The 18071-nt window shown below is 37.6% G+C and overlaps 1 protein-coding gene and 1 pseudogene across 1 annotated transcript; both read right to left on the bottom strand.

The window, feature by feature from the left end:
- Nucleotides 1–3198: 3198 nt before the first annotated feature.
- Nucleotides 3199–8202, bottom strand: LOC113011171 (leukotriene B4 receptor 1-like). Its single transcript, XM_026150582.1, has 5 exons — nucleotides 7962–8202; nucleotides 5411–5993; nucleotides 4573–4773; nucleotides 4415–4458; nucleotides 3199–3743 (listed from the first exon to the last, which is right to left on the bottom strand). The coding sequence occupies exons 2-5, from the start codon at nucleotides 5972–5974 to the stop codon at nucleotides 3476–3478; spliced, it is 1077 nt and encodes a 358-aa protein (XP_026006367.1). The 5' UTR covers nucleotides 5975–5993; nucleotides 7962–8202; the 3' UTR covers nucleotides 3199–3475.
- Nucleotides 8203–9492: 1290 nt separating this feature from the next.
- Nucleotides 9493–17718, bottom strand: LOC113011170 (leukotriene B4 receptor 1-like; annotated as a pseudogene).
- Between the last annotated feature and the right edge of the window lie 353 nt (nucleotides 17719–18071).

Below are 18071 nucleotides of genomic sequence, written 5' to 3'. Positions count from 1 at the left end.
GCCGTCAAGGGCGATCATTGGTTAAATGTGATCATGTGACTGGTGCAAGCGAGATCCTTTTATTTAGCAAAACTGTGATTAATAGTTAAATATTATTGTTGAGGGGCACAGACAGGACTCCGCACCCACACACACATAAAAAATAATAATAATTTTTTTTAAAAAGTTGCCTTATCAAAAGCGCACTTTGGGCATCCATCAGGAAAGGGGCGGGTGCTCAAGCCCCTCTAGCCCCCCCCCCCCCCCCCCCCTCTGCACGTGCCTGGACTCTAGACTTTGTTTATCATTCCAAAAACTACCTCTATAAATCAACTTATATAATGGAAAGGATTTCCATATGCTTTCTATTAGCATTAAGTGTTTTTGTCAAACTAATGTAATTAGTTGTTCATTTTTTGTTGTTGTTGCATTTTTTCAGTGTGAAAATGCATTATATGTACAATGATATTTTTAGATTTTGTTATATTTTTATATCATACCTTTTATTTCTACATGCATTTAACATTTATTGTTCAAAATCATTAAATCACTATCTATTAATTTTCTACAGTTTTACCAATTTCAGTGAATAATCTTAAAAGATATACAACTAATATAACTGTGAAATCTGTGAAATTACCTTATACCTTTTCATAATTGACTAATACTTATAATTAGTAGGGGTGCAACGATACTCGTATCGATATTGAACCGTTTGATACAGTGCTTTCGGTTCGGTACCCATATGTATCGAACAATACAAAATTTTTAATTTATTTGATCAACTTTTCTTCTGACGGTGCTGTCTGTGTTGAGAGCTCAGTGGATCTGCGTTCGACTACTCTGCCTAGGCTGCACTGTCGAGCGCAGATTCACTGAGCGCAGGGCAAGCTAGCAAGACAGAAGTTAAGCTCGTTGCAACATAGCAAATTGAACCTCCCCCACCCTCATTCAGATCTGGCCTTTGGAACCATTTTGGTCTTCATGTGAAGTATGACCCTGAAGGTAAGCACGTCATGGACAAAAGTAAAACAGTATGTTGGATGTGCCACGCAATGCTCAATTACATGGGTGGGAACTACTGCGTTAGCGCAGTTTGCTCGTTAACGTGTTGACACCGTCCAGCCCCACGCACGGGGCAATCTGCGGTAGCTTGTTAACGGAGATTTGCCGTGTTGTGGCGTTAACGTCATTTCAGATTAATGCTGACAGCACTAGTGGGAACACAACAAATATGACTGTGCATTTACGCCGACATCATCCTAGTGCAAAGACAAGTGGAAGCAGACAAAAACAACAAGCACGCATGCTACAAACTTTACCCGAGTCATTTAGACAGCCGTTAGCTCATGATTCTCCTTATGGGGACCTGATATGTTTAATATGCTGCTGAGAGTATACCCCAGAAGAAGTGTATAGTATAGCTTTTATTTTGGAAAGAGCCATTTCTCTGTAATAAACTCTTTTCCAAAGATGAGTGATTTCTCGATCAGATAGATTTATTTTTTTATTACTTTGTTGTTTCAGCAATATTAAATTTAAAAACTGTACTTTTGAGTTAAAATATATATTTATAATTTTAATAAATGACAAATTAAAAAAGCATGAACATTTTTTTGTATCGAAAAAATATCGAACCGTGACACCAAAGGATCGAACCGAACCGTGAATTTTGTGTATCGTTGCACCCCTAATAATTAGATGTCATGCACAAGAAAAAGAAAGATCTAATTTCTTTCACCAGATTTTTTGTGAAAAGTTCCTTAATTGCACAACATATCAGTTATTAACAAATCCATGTAAAAATAACAGAAACTACTTGTTTTTTTTATCATTTCCACTCAATTTATGAAGTTTTGACTATAATCTTTTATAATCATGTTTAGTTTTTAAATGACTTTTTGTGATTTTGTTAGAATTTCATACATTTAGAAATATATTAAACTTTGTATGAAAAGTGAAGAGAATTTGTAGAAATCCAACCCAAATTGTGAAGGTCTGTGACAAAGTGGATGAGCAGTTGCAATGCTCTCCTATTGTCCCATATGTGTTGACCTTTTTTTGCACATTATACACATTATTCTGTTTCTATTTATTTGCTATTTGTTAAGTAACATTGTTGCACTCACTATCCCAGGTTTTGTTTGTGTAAGCGTTCTGTTGCCGGCAAATCAAACATTCTGCAAATTAAGGCAAATACTCAGTTACATGTTTCTTTATATTTTATTATGTTACAGATTAAGTCATTTGTTCATACTTTGTTCTGTCTTTTCAGTCTTCATGAGGGTCAGGTGTGGGGAAACGCCTGCCTAGCATTTTCTCATTTTAAAGTCACACATGATGTCACACATGACATCAGCAGGTCAAACCAAGTGGAGGGGTTTCTTTTTCCATAGAGATGCTTCCTTTTGTTTGTGTTAAGGTTTAAAGGGATTTGTTGAATTTTTTTCCTTTTGTTAATACTGCCATTTAGTTGTGTAAATGTGCATATTAGAAGTGTGAAGATGTTTTGTGTCTTTTTAATCATCTGTGTAGCGTTTTAGATCCCTCAGTTTGAGTGAGTGGTACTGGCTGGGCTAATTGGAGGGAAATTGATGGCCCTGTTTAAAGCCAGTCTCTACCAGGTCAAACTTTGCAAACTTCCAAGTAGAGCTGGGCGATATGAGATTTTTTCATATCACGATATGTTTTTTTCATTTCAGGCGATAACGATATCTATCACGATATAAGCCAAATAACTATATTTGTAAGATTTAAATGTGCCGTTGCTCACAAGTAAAATGTGAAATAATCAGCAGCTTGTTTTTATTTAAATATTTATTTCCCATAATAAGTTCAACAGGGTAGATGTACTTAAGGAACATGAGACTTTTTCAGATAAATAAAGGCAAATATTGCAAACTACACAAAAGGCAGCCGCTAAAGCGTTTAAGTTTCAAAATAGAACAAACGAAACAGATTAAATTGTCAATTCCACTTAGAAACAAAATATTAATTCTAAAAATAAATCTTAGTTTGTTTTACAGAAGAACAGACAAAACTGACTAACTTTTGTCAATATCAAATAAACTGAGAACTAAAAGGAAATTCTCAATCTCTCCTTGTTGTATAGCTGAGCTTTTCAAACAGTTTTAACAGTTACTTTAGTCTGACAAAAGCCGAATGACGAATTAGCGCTTCCAGTCAGAGACTGAGGCTACGAGGCTTCTCACATACACATAATATTATCACAATTTTATTTGATTATTCCAAAAAAATATGTACAGTCCTATACACTTTACAGATATTCAGGTGCATGCAAGCAAAAGTAGCCCGGCTGTGCCTGTGCCTCTTACTTCCACTTAAACTCTGTTATCAGATTCTAAATATACTGTGCTGGTGCTTATCGTCTGTAGCCTCAAATGCTCAAGCTACATGTCTACATGTTCCGTTCAAAGATTTACACAATTTTAAGTGTTCTCATTTAGATACAGTCTGTTAAGTGCATTAAGTTCATTCAACATCGATTTTGTAGAGGAGAAGCCAGTGTATGATTTTCAGAATCAACGTTATTCTTTCCCAGATCGTCTTTTGCTGTGAACTGGGTGCTTTTGGTTCCTGTTTGCTCCGATGATGTTCCCTCAAACAGCTTAGCCATAAAGGCAAAGCCATTATTCTTGATATAGGATTTCCCAGCAAAGGTGTAGAGGACCGGGTTAGCACAGCTGCTGATGAAGGCCAAAGTTGAGGTCACCGCTCGGGTTGACTCAGCCATACCATACAATCTGCAGGAAAGTTAAAGTTGGATATTTCACATTGATGGTGATTGTTTTTATACAGAGTGCCATTATAGCCTTGTCAGACTGACTCAGTACCCCTTAATTATCACCTATTAAGACTTTCTCTGAAAAGATGCTTTCCTCCTCTGCATGCCATCTCAACATTGCCTCTCTAATATTACCTCTGCCGGCTTAACCTGAGCTGACTCTTTGATGTATTCATTTCTAATTTTGTACATCCTAGTCACATATGACTTCTCATTTGTCAGACCTTAAACCTGCAATTTTGGATGGTAAGGTGAACATGGTATTCACAGAGAGATTTCTGGAAGTGGTCCTAAACCCCTGCAGTGATTTTCCACAACAGAATCCTGCCTGCTTTTAGTGCAGTGTCACATGAAGCCCGAATATTGAGATTTCTCCGGATTTTGGAATATTTTGATAATATTATATACTGAAGATGGTGGCACATTCAAACTCTTTACAATTATAGTATATTCAGTTTACTGGATGGTAAAAATTAAATCTAGGTGTGTGTCACTGCATGCACAGAGACAGACTACATATATCAGCTTTGAATTACAGAGTATTGTTATTACTGGACATAATGCATAAAATGACAATATAGTACTTCACTAACTTTAGCACCATGTTTATGAAAATCTTCAGTTACTCACCGTTTTCTTGTTGCTGAGTCTTTTGGGTACCACGCAGCTGCCACCTTGGGTGAAAAATAAAAACCCACTCAGTATTCAATCGAATCCTCAGATAATCGATTTACAAACAGATTTGATGTGGTTATTGGGTTATTGGTAGAGAAGATGCCCTTGCACACCTGTATCATGTTGATGACGTGGTACGGCAACCAGAACAGGCCAAACATTATGACGATAGCCAGGATAAGTTTCTCGCTGCGGACATTTCGTTGAAACCTGGTCTCCCTCAGGCGTTTCAGGATGAGAACGTAGCTGGTTATAATGATTGCATAAGGAATAATGAATCCTGCCACTGTCTCAGTGGTGTACTGAAGCCTCACCTGCATGAGAGGATATAAAGCCATTTCCTTAGAGATTAAATACCTAAGTCATGTCAATGTGGTCTTTGGAGGACTTTTACTTGTAAAGAAGGAATGTTTTACAGAAGAGCATTACTACATTTATGAAGGATCAATGCAAAATGATTTTCAGACTTTTGTGCAGTGCCACTGCTCATGCATCAGTATTTACGGTGTGGGCTGAAGAGCTTAAAAAACATGCAGTCTGGTGTAATCTTAGTTATTTTAACTACATTTTGAACACTAGTTAAGCTGCAGCTTCCAAGGCCTTAAACACAGTAACAAAGCTTTTCTGTCTCTCTCTCTTTCTTTCTTCACCGATTCAGCACTCTATCATGAAATAAACTGATATGAATTAAGAAAGCTGATATCAGCTTGTGCAGATGTTTAAGCTATTAATGCATCTTTATTTCAAAACAAACCAAAAAAGCCTCAATTTCAGTTAGTTGTTATGGACCTTTTACTCAATATATGTTATCATTTTCAGTTGCTTACCCACTATTTCTCGCGCTCTCAAATGTACAGATGATTTTTGAAGGCATTTTATGCATGACAATAAATATAGTAATCAAACTAATCAGATCAGTGGCAGAAAAATAGCCAACACAAGTGTACTTACATGTTCAGACAGTGTGTGATTGGGTGCACACACAACTTTCGTTTTGTTTTGAGCAGTAGCAGCTCGAAACACCAACGAGGGAATGGAAATGACCATCACGAACATCCAGGTGCCTAGGATCACCCTCCTCACAACCTTCCTGGTGATCAGGCGATACAGTGTGTGTGGAAAGACCACGGCCAACAGCCTGTGCACGCTCATCAGGGTTATCAGAAAGATTGACGCATACATGTTGGAGTTGCACAGGTAGAACACAATTTTGCACATGGTGTTACCAAAGACCCACGTCTGCATGACCAGGTAGATGATGAAAAAGATGGTGAGAGCCATGAGGAACCCATCAGCACATGCCAAGTTGAGGATGAGGAGGGTGGTGACTGAGCGTTGTCGGCAGCGGGCCAGGATGCTCCAGACAATGAAGAGATTTCCAGGGACACCCAGGAGGAAGACCAAGCTGAGGATGAGGGCACCAATGGCTGTAAAATAGTTATTGCTCACAGCGCTCTCTTCTGCTGGTTCAGTGGGAATTGGATTTGTCAGAGGTGGGAGACTCGTGTTACTCATTGTAGAAGAATTTTTGACCCTGAAGGTGGGAAAAAACATTAGAACCTCAAACACAAACTCAGTCAACAGTTTAGTAAACAAAACTAATGACGTCCAAAACACTAAAGTAGCACTTTGATAAATGCTAACTTCATGTTTACAGTTTTCAGCATGGAACTGTCCGGTTACCAGATTATAATATAATATCAGTATCAATAATATCAATAATATCAGTATTATTTATTTATTCTTTCTTTCATTTATATTTTTTACCCTTTCATGCATGACTTATGACAACTTCAGTGTGGATTTTTGAAAGTATTTTTATTCATCTGTAGGCATGAAAAAAAATGTATAAATACTTAAATATTATATACTTAATAAATATTCAAGAAAAAAAATCCATATTAAGGTTGTCATAAGTCATGCATGACAGGGTTAAATAACAATAATTACAATGAAACGCGTCATACATCTATAGTAACATTGAACGACCGGTGGGTGGCAGGGTATGGAGTGACACATCAGTGTCCAATGTAGTAATTTATGTGCAAATATCGCATCAACACTGGCACAAATGCAAGAAAACAGCATTCGAATAGCTGTCCACTCTAGTGACCACTATGCGTGAAAGTGTTAAGATAAGCACCTTAGAAGTACTTTTTCTGGCTCTCCACATGGAACAGAAATTACTTGTCAAGACAGTAACAAGTAATTTCTGGATTAATGCACATTAATCCAGAAATTATCATGGGAGACCATCCAAAACACGTTCTCACCTGCACCGCTAAAGCTTAAATTGTATCTTACTTAATTGATCTGAGCAAATTTATACAAAAATGAAAACAACAAAGTTTGACTTTGGTAAAGTGTGTTTTTTGACATTTACCATCAGCTCTGTACAGTTGGATTTCAGACACTTCCTAAAACCACAACCTCTTTTGTCTCTGTGTTAAGCAAATTAGATATAGTTGTTTACTTTAATATGTCTGGTAGATGAATATTGAAACTCTAAAATTTTTATCAAACAAATGCACATACGTATTGTATCTCCAACCAGTGATATACTTAGATATTATAAAACATAATTTATAATATAGTTATATATAAAAACAACATCTCATAATTATGTGACTGTATTTTTTCTAGTTGTGAGGTCTGCTAATGTGTAATTTCGGTAATCGGTAAAATGAAACATGAGGTGAAAAATATGAACAAGTGGTTTGAATGGGTATATGATCGAGAGCTCCACACTGACACATAAGTTATAATTAAAAGTGGTATTTCCATTGAATCAACCCTCTGCATTAAAAAAAGGAATTACCTGAAAAGATAGAAAGGTATGTAAGAGGCAAAAAGTGACAGAAATTACTGAACACAGAGTTCTTTGACAATTTGGTTCATTCAATAAAAACCCCCATAATAACCAGATACGGAAGATTTAAAAAAATGACTAATACTTTTTTAAAGAGGGACGTGTGCTACCCTGACACAGCCTCTAAAATATTTGTATCCAAGTATCTAGCCAACGATTCAGCCCTCAGAGGCAGCGTGCTAAAACACGTTGCACATTGGCAGCACTGCGTCAAAGAACAGTGTTTCAACATAGTCTTTGATTCAACTTGATTTTTTTTCTTTTTCTCACCTCATTTTTTCACATAGAAAACTGAAGTGCAGAAGTCACAGATATTGTCTGAGTCAGTTTTGGACACTGTAGTAAAAAGCATCTGTACACTGATCGCAAAGAAAAAACAAGTGGTGTGACTGTCTTTATCTCATTCAATTTCAAGCATTTCTTTGGGTAGAAAACCTCTCAAAAACGTTGGTTAAAAACTGGGAATCATAAAAGAACTGCAAAGAATGCCAATAACTTTATATGGAAGGGCTCCATAACATGCAGGTTTGTAAACCATTTGGTATGCATTAATTTAAACTTAGAAATTATCAAAAATATCAAAAGGAGGTCCAAAAGAAAATATGCTAAATGTTCATTCATGATATTACTCACCTTTTTATGGTTTGTTATCTCTCTGTGATGTGTTCCCGAAGTCTGAAGGTGTTCTTGTGAGCTCAGACCATAAAAACCAAACTGAACCCTTTCCTGCCTCGCAGGCTATAACATGCTGTCAGTGAGGGGAGGGATGCCGAGAGGCATGCTCTTCCTTAAAAGTCCCGCTTTTCCGTTTTCTTTCTAAAGCTTTGTATTCATGACCATGTATGAGTGTCGTATAGAATTTTTCTGTATCTGTGTATATGTGCTAAAACAGAATATGAACTGTTATTTTTATATCCATTCTTTAAAAACGGATGTCCCAATGTGATGTACCAGAATGCATTTTTCTGTGTCCGTAGGCACTTTTAACTCTAAGCTAAGTGTTGTGCAATGAAAAGCACCCGGGGGGTTAGATGATTCAAAAGACTTTCCTGTGTCATGTATGCTGGGCACACAAGCGCAAACACGCATTTAGAGATCACACACACAACAGCAAAACCTACTTGTTCATACAAGGCTCTGTCACTGACGAAGATGCTACTCTTCACAATATAAAACAAAATGAAACAAGACAAAAAAAACAAAGAAATGTGTTAAAACAAATTTAATAATATTCCAACAGCCGTATAAAAATATCGATTTTTTAAATAATTAAAACACAGAAACTTTCTGTACTTTTACATTACAGTAAATCAAAACTTAAAGGAATGTCACTTTACATTTACATAAAATCTTGTGAATTTTTAAAGACTTTTTTTCTTCAATCTCGAAAATATGTACCAGGAGCCTGCTGGAAGTGTTCTCTTTTTCACTTTTGGCTGGGATTTATCTTTAATCTGATGAATTAGATGAATTACAAAAAAACAAACAAACAAACAACCATATGAAAGAGTAATCAATAACTTTGATTCCACTGCAATATACCTTTCCCCCTAAGCACCTGGTGTGCGTTTATTGTCAGCATCTCCCCTGTCCTCTGCCTTACCCTCCCTCCCTCCTCCCCCATTTAATAAACAAATCAATGTAAAATTTGCACATTGAGCACCATCAGGCAAACATCATTATATTAACAGATGGCATAAATCACAGATATTTTAAAACAAGAATAAAATGAAATAACAGAAATACATATGATTCAAATTTTTCAGCGAATTGTCTATTTAAACGTGTAAAATGCATTGAGTGGTGAGTAAGTCTAGTACGCAACATTTAGCAAAAGCCCAAAGTCAGCCTGTGGATCCCACAGAGGCATTTCCCTCTGGACAAGCAAGGCAAGTGCTTGAGCAGGCAAGCTCCATGTTTTAAGTACATAGGTTCATTGAATTGCTTTTAATCATTAGTCTAATTTTTGTAGTGCTGTGTTGTTGCACTTCAAATTGTTGCAGAAAGCTGTTACAGTTTTTTTTAAACCAAAAATAATAAGGCAGCTGATGTATTTATAGTAAATACAATTTTGTTGTTCTATTTTGTTAATTTTAGTTGGCCTATGACATTCAGTATCCTAGTTAATATTATAATGTTCACACATGCTCTCAAGAACCAGACGTTTTGATCTCACCACGGTTTATTGTGTAGGTAGAGAAACACGGGCTGTTAACCCCTAAGACAGACCTCCGGTATAACTCCTCTCCAGCTCCGAACAACAAGAACTCCCTTTCTCTTCCTGCACACACTCACTGACATTTCCTGCTGCGCAACCAAACATGTCTCTTAAAGAAACAACAACAGTGCACACAGGTAGTCAACCTGTCACAGTAGAATAGCCTTTAACAATCATTACAATATTATATCACACTGAATATCAAGTGTAAATCAATCCCAGGCACACTTGCAGCTGAACTTACTACCAATTCAGATTAAAGTCATAGATGGGTTAAACTTTCCAGGCTGGCAATAAGATGATGCAAACAACACTGCTGCAACTGTGCAGCTCTTTGAGGTTTTGTATATTGCTTCTCTGTGTGGCCATTAGGGGGAGATGCTGACTTTGCTAAATATTATTTGAATTATGTTTCTGCAAGTGTGCAAATTGTTTTTTTGATTTTTTGTAATCTACAGTGCTAAAGCTCAATCTAACAACAACAAAAAGTTCTCACATCTAGTTTCACAAGCATATTTATAATGGAACATTAGAAAATGAAATAGGATAATAGTAGGTGTGTGAATGATCACTAAGCAGTATTACTGACAGTAATAGAAGGCCCCAAAAACCTAATTTTGATTAGGCCTGCCTTGAGGAATACTTCACAATGTCTCCTCTGAGCTGAACTTTTTTCTCCTCCCTGCAAGTCATCACTTACACTTGTTTTCTCTCTCATGACCCTCTTAGACTACGTCCTAGGCCCACCTAGGCTACATCACTCTTTGTCAGCTCATTTTATATAGTTATATCATTATAAATCAACCTACTGAGCTTTATTTTGTGAGTCTGCCTTTTGGGTACAGCCATTTACAATTCTTAACCGTTGCATTTAAAACACACACACACACACACATCACATGAACACATCCCACACAGTGTCATATAAACCATTCAATCTGTGTCTCTGTGTAAGGCCAAACTTCGCAAACTCCCCAACCGTCCCATCTTCATTCATTCACCTGACTATAAATGAACACACTAAGCATGAAAACACTCAGCTGAGTCTGCTTTCTATGTTAGGTAGCATTCTCACATACACATAATGTGACACACAAAAAAAAGTATGTACAGTCCTATACACTTTACAGATATTCAGGTGCATGCAGGCAAAAGTAGCCCAGCTGTGCCTGTGCCTCTGACTTTCACTTAAACTCTGTTATCAGATTCTAAATATACTGTGCTGGTGCTTATCGTCTGTAGCCTCAAATGCTCAAGCTACATATTCCGTTTAAAGATTTACACAATTTTAAATATTCTCATTTATATACAGTCTGTTAAGTGCATTAAGTTAATTCAACATCGATTTTGTTGAGTAGAAGCCAGTGTATGATTTTCAGAATCAACGTTATTCTTTCCCAGATCGTCTGTTGCTGTGAACCGGGTGGTTTTGGGTCCTGTTTCCGATGATGTTCCCTCAAACAGCTTAGCCATAAAGGCAAAGCCATTATTCTTGATATAGGATTTACCGGCAAAGGTGTAGAGGACCGGGTTAGCACAGCTGCTGATGAAGGACAAAGCTGAGGTCACCGCTCGGGTTAAGTCGGCAAAATCCTGCAATCTGCAGGGAAGAAAGTTAAAGTTGGATTTTTCACATTGATGGTGATTGTTTTTGTACAGAGTGACTCAAGGACCCCTTAATCATCACCTGCAGTATCAAGACATATGGAGACCTTCCATAAAAAGATGCTTTCTGAGTCTTTTTATTATTATTCTTTTGGCTTCTCCCTTCAGGGTTCTGCAACCGCATAATCCCCAGGGATAATTAAAGTATTCTCATTCTGAATTTTCTCTGCGGTCTTTTTCTCCTTCCTGGCAGCTCCTTATTGCATATCTGTAATCCAGTTTACCTACTACTCCTCCTCTGCACATGTCCAGAGGAGGAGTCTCAACTAGGGGTGGGTTTCGATAATTGAATTTCCGATTAAAATCAGTGTAAAGGTCCAGTTTTGTTTATTGATCTAAGCCTGAACAGCTACGCGTAGTGTCCAGTAGAGGGCTCTGTTGTTTAGTTAGCGGCAAGCCGCACTTCCAGCTCAGACCGGTTTTGTGGCGCACATTTCCCAGTAGGCAGCTCTCAATGAAGCGTGAAGCAGCGTGATACCGGACTCTAGCGAAACGAACAATTTGCAGCCCTTGGAATGCGGAGCGAGGTACATGTTTTAAGTTGTATTTCTTTGCTTAATTGATATTTTGTTGTATTTTCTGCTTTATTTGAGTTCATATTTGTAATAAGCGTCTAAGAAAATGTATTTTGTGTTTCTGTTTAGTTTTCATGGTGCATTGGCGCACCTGGCGCACTGTTAGATTCTGAATGAATCTCAAAGTAAAAATTACTGCACCCGTCGAGGCTCTCTCTATTTCTTCCTTGGTCCGGGGGACTGCTACAATCAGAAAATTAAAATTTTAGCTTGAATAAAGTGATATTGATTCATTAAATCCTGAATCAACTTTTAAATATACATGTATTTTGCCAGAAATGCCAGAATCTCAGGTTAAAACTCACAAAACTATTTCAACAACCACCAAACAGCTAAAAAAGCAAGTGAGAGCAGGTAAATGGATTCCACACAAAGATGTAAACACAATGCGCAGAGCCGATGCTTCAGAATCTGTGAGATGTCGGCTTTCTCACCCACTGGGGCTGAAAGCTGAGAGCTCACACCTTCTGAAGCTGCAGGTTTTGTCACTCTCCAAACTAAATTGACTGGCAGCAAAAGAAGATCAAAACTATGCTTCACATTTCATAAACATCGCCATTAATTCGCTCTGACTTTTGCTGTTTTGCTTCCACCACAATAAAATCACAATTCCTGCACAGCTCTCTCTCTCTTGCTCTCTCTCAGTGTACTTCAAGAACAGTTTCCCATTACACACCAGTCTACCATTGTTAACAGCACTGTCGGCCGCTGTTTGTTTTTGTTTTTTTAAGTGTCTCTAATAAACCCTCTGAATGCACAGCTTCACTTCAGCAGCATCAGTAATGTTCATATACTGATTTGTGCTTTTCTTCCATTTTTGATCTACTGCATATATATATATATATATATATTTTAGGTTATCTGCTATAAAAAGCCAGGCCAGGAAACTCTCCTTAATCTTTTTCTGTGTTTTACCCTCAGTTACTTTGACACAAAGGCATCTTCTGTGTTGCTTACATCTCTGATGAAGTCTCACAAGTGCCAGTATTGATAAATGATCAGAATTATAATATCTCTGACTGTCTGGGTCAAAATTGAATTGAATTGAATCGAATCATGGATCGAATTGAATCGGGACCTTGTGAATTGGAATCGAATCGAGTCTAGAAATCAGTGACGATACGATACTCTGTCTCTTGTTTGTTAGAGCTTCAACCTTTTGGATGGTAAGGTGAACATGGTATTCACAGAGAGATTTCTGGAAGTGGTCCTGAACCCCTGCAGTGATTTTCCACAACAGAATCCTGCCTGCTTTTAGTGCAGTGTCACATGAAGCCCGGATATTGAGATTTCTCCAGATTTTGGAATATTTTGATAATATTATATACTGAAGATGGTGGCACATTCAAACTCTTTACAATTATAGTATATTCAGTTTACTGGATGGTAAAAATTAAATCTAGGTGTGTGTCACTGCATGCACGGAGACAGACTACATATATCAGCTTTGAATTACAGAGTATTGTTATTACTGGACATAATGCATAAAATGACAATATTGTACTTCACTAACTTTAGCACCATGTTTCTGAAAATCTTCAGTTACTCACCGTTTTCTTGTTGCTGAGTCTTTTGGGTACCACGCAGCTGCCACCTTGGGTGGAAAAAAAAACCCACTCAGTATTCAATCGAATCCTCAGATAATCGATTTACAAACAGATTTGATGTGGTTATTGGGTTATTGGTAGAGAAGATGCCCTTGCACACCTGTATCAGGTTGATGACGTGGTACGGCAACCAGAACAGGCCAAACATTATGACGATAGCCAGGATAAGTTTCTCGCTGCGGATATTTCGTTGAAACCTGGTCTCCCTCAGGCGTTTCAGGATGAGAACGTAGCTGGTTATAATGATTGCATAAGGAATAATGAATCCTGCCACTGTCTGAAAGGCGTACTCAAACCTCACCTGCACATGAGAGGATATAAAGAAAAGCTGTTTCCTTAGATATTAAATGAAAAACAAAGAAATAGAGCCAAAATTATGAAACTGTTTAAACTGATCAACTTCTCTGGGGTTTTTTTGTCAAATGAGAGGACAAAATGAAACATCTGAAGACCTAAAATCAAGTAATGTTGTTATGGTCTTTGATCTGAAAAGGGGCATTCTGCAAAATAAATCATTTTACTTTATGTAGTTTTAGAATATTTTGATTCTAATTTGCCACCTTACTTAAGGAGGACTTTTACTTGTAAAGAAGGAATGTTTTACAGAAGAGCATTACTACATTTATGAAGGATCAATGCAAAATGATTTTCAGACTTTTGTGCAGTGCCACATCAGTATTTACGTTGTGGGCTCAAGGGCTTAAAAAACGTGCAGTCTGGTGTAATTTGAATTATTTTAACTACATTTTGAACACTAGTTAAGCTGCAGCTTCCAAGGCCTTAAACACAGTAACAAACACATCTGCAATATTTCTTTCCTCTCAGTTTCAGATAGTGTGTTCCCGTTAAAATAGGCAAATGTTTTAGCTGTCTAATTGTTCATGAAATCATATCTAATAAAATGTCGAGTATTAAAAGAGTATTTTTTGACACGGTAGTTTTTATCAATAGTTACAGTTTAAACAGAGATATACTACATTTCAGGAGAAATAAACAAACAACCAAAATATCCTCCTTTAATCTGAGAATGTAAGGCATTTTTTCCCCAACAACATTTAACCAGTCTTTTAAAGAACCGTTTTTTCTTTTATTAATTAAGTCATGAATGAAGAATTCTGGCCCTTTTGCTCAAAGCGTGATCATGTTCAATACCTCATTCACTATTTCACTGGCTCTCACATGCAGAAGGTTTTTAGAAGGCATTTTGATAATGGAAACAAATATGGTTATGAATCTAATCAGATCAGTGGCAGACAAATAACCAACACAAGTGTACTTACATGTCTACGCAGTGTGTGATTGGGTGCACACACATATGTTGTTTGATTCATATCATCAGTTTCTTTTTTCACATCTCGAAACACCAACGAAGGAATGGAAATGGCCATCACTAGCACCCATGTGCCTAGGATCACCCTCTTCACAACCTTCCTGGTGATCAGGTGATACAGTGTGTGTGGAAAGACCACGGCCAACAGCCTGTTCACGCTCATCAGGGTTATCAGAAAGACTGATGCATACATGTTGGAGTTGCACAGGTAGAACACAATTTTGCACATGGTGTTACCAAAGACCCACGACTGCATGGCCAGGTAGATGATGAAAAAGATGGAGAGAGCCATGAGGAACCCATCAGCACATGCCAAGTTGAGGATGAGGAGGGTGGTGACTGAGCGTTGTCGGCAGCGGGCCAGGATGCTCCAGACAATGAAGAGATTTCCAGGGACACCCAGGAGGAAGACCAAGCTGAAGATGAGGGCACCAATGGCTGCGGAATAGTCATTTTTCACAGCATTTTCCTCATCAGGGTCAGGAGTAGTCTTTGGGCCAGTCAGGAATGAGACACTTATGTTGTTCATGCTAGGTGAACTTTTGAACCTGAAAGAAAAACCCATTGGTTTTCTTTGACTCTCCAATTGAAACATGAATTACTAGTCAAGAAAGAGCTTCAACATACATACTTAACAGACATATTCCCTACATGCACTTATAAAGCTTGGGTTTTCTCTAATCCACATAGAGTCAGAAGTATATGCAGATTCAAATATATATGTACACCTCCACTAATATTTGTTTAAATATCCCTTAGCAAGTTTCACCTCAACCAAGGCTTTTGCTAGCCATTAACAAGCTTCTAGTATAATTGTGGATAGCTATCTGATCATTCTTCTTGGCATAAATAGTAGAGTTAATTTAAATTGGTGGATTTTTTGGTATAGACACAACTTTTAAGCAGAGATCAAAAAAATTCAGTAGCGTTGTGGTCAGAGATTTGGGGAAACCAGTCCCATCACGCTGTGTTTTCTCCACGCTCCAAGTTCCCTGTGTTCCCAGTAGGGCTGCCACGATTAGTCGACTAGTCACGATCACGTCGACTATCAAAATCGCGACGACAAATTTAATAGTCAATGCGTCGTCTTGTAAGATCCTGAAAGACGCAGGAATAATTACAGTTGAACCCCGACTTACGAAATTAATTTGTTCCCGAGGGTTCTTCGCAGGGCTAACACAGAGAGACAGACAACCATTTGCACTCACACCTATGGGCAATGTAGACTAATCAATTAACCTATCCCCACAAACTGCATGTCTTTGGACAGTGGGAGGAAGCGGGAGTACCTGGAGGGAACCCATGCAAACACGGGGAGAACATGCAAACTCCACACAGAAAAAACACAGCCTGATTGTGGAATTGAACTCAGGACCTTCCTGCTATGCAGCAACAGTGCTAACCACCCTTCCACTGTGCTGCCTCAGTAATTAATGCTGCAATCTTAAATATGATCAACCTATCTCTAATAATTGGTACCACAGGCCTTCAAGCTGTCACTAATTAAACCATTACTTAAAAAGCCATCTCTAGCTGTCTTAGGCCTTCCTTTGATCTAAAAATGTTTTGAAAGAGTAGCTGTTGAACAGCTGACAGATCATCTGCAGAGGAATGGTTTCTTTGAAGAGTTTCACTCATCTCTGTGCCTGTTCTGCTAGACCTCAGTGCAGCATTCGATACTGTAGACCATAATACTTTATTACAGTGATAAGAGCATGGTGTATATATATTAAAGTACTGTGCTGCAGTGGTTTGAATCATATTTATCTAATAGACTCCAAATTGTTCTTGTAAATAAAGAGTTCTCTTCACACACTAAGGTTAATTATGGAGTTCCGCAGGGTTCAGTGCTAGGACCAATTCTGTTTACATTATACACGCGTCCTTTATCCGGTATCATCAGAAAGAATCGCATACAGTTTCACTGCAATGCAGATGACACCTAACTTTCTCTTTCCATGAAGCCAGATGATACACACCAATTAGTTAAACTGCGGGAATGTCTTAAAGATATAAAGACCTGGATGACCTCTAATTTTTTGCTTCTAAATTCAGATAAAACTGAGGTGATGTACTTGGCCCTAAAAATCTTAGATCTAACCAGATTCTTAGAGCTGGATCAGGTGACCCTGAATCCTCCCTTAGTTAGGTTGCAATAGGCGTAGGATGTTGAAGGATTGTCATGATTCATGGGAAGTATTTCTTCTTCAGTCATCTTTTTCTACATCTTTTTGTACAGAAATAACTCAAAAATAAAAACAATTGTTGGCTCACACCTTACTACTGTACTGCAGCCTTTAAATTATTTACATCCAAGGCTCTAGAAAATGATTCAGCATAATCTCATAAACAGCATATTAAAAAGCACCAAACATTGATATTAACAACAGTCTTTGGTTCATGTTGAAGTTTTTTTCCTTACTTGTGTCACTACAGTCTCTCACTGGAAGTGCAGTACAAGCAGTTGGCTTCTGAGTCAGTTTTGCACACCGTAGTAAAAGCCTTTGTGTATCTGTGCCCACTGACCACAAATAAATAAATACATAAACGTGAGTGATGGAAGTTTATGGGTTCAGAAGTTGGTCATCATACCATGACATGATGAGAAGAAGTAATTTATTTTCAGGCATTTATTTGAGAACGAAATAAACGAGATGAAAAATTATCATCCACTTTAGGAAGTCTGAAAAGTAAAGAACTGCGAAAAAGCCAATAAATGTGCATCTAAGCATTCCGATAATGTGATGGGTTTTAAAAAACATGTTATTTTGTATCAATAACTGACTTCAGAAAAATTATTTTAAGATTTTTTTAGCTTTGAAATAAATTCACTTGTCAAAAAAATTGGGTGGTCCAAAAAAACAGGTGCTAAGTGTTTTTGTTTATAATCCACTCACCTTTTCACGATTTATTTTCTCTTTGTGATATCTATATCGTTCAAATATCCGCTGCTCACCAGCCCTGACAGTGCTCCTGTGAGCTCAAACTATAACATCTCGCCTCGCGGGTTGTAACATGCTGTGGTTTAAGGGAGCGCTTCAGAGAGGCGTGTCCTTCATTAAAACTCTCCCGCTCCCCTTTTCTGTCGAAACCTTTGTATTATCTCGATGTATGATTGTCCTGGGAATTTTTTTCTGTGCTAAAACAGAGTCTTCACTCTGTTATTATTTATAAAAAAGCATGCGTTCTTTAAGATAACGTGTTCCAGTGTGAGGTACCATAATGCATTTCTCTGTTTCCTGAGACGCTTTTCACCCTGAGTCAATTGTTATTAAAAGCACCCGAGGCGTATAGATAAAATTTAAAAGCTTGCATTTTAGAGAATAGGCACGCATAAGCAAAACATTC

The sequence above is a fragment of the Astatotilapia calliptera genome, chromosome 18, assembly GCF_900246225.1.
Source record: "Astatotilapia calliptera chromosome 18, fAstCal1.2, whole genome shotgun sequence".
NCBI classification, from domain to species: domain Eukaryota; kingdom Metazoa; phylum Chordata; class Actinopteri; order Cichliformes; family Cichlidae; genus Astatotilapia; species Astatotilapia calliptera.
Note: the sequence above shows the minus strand (reverse complement) of the source record. Positions and strands in the feature narration are given on the sequence as shown.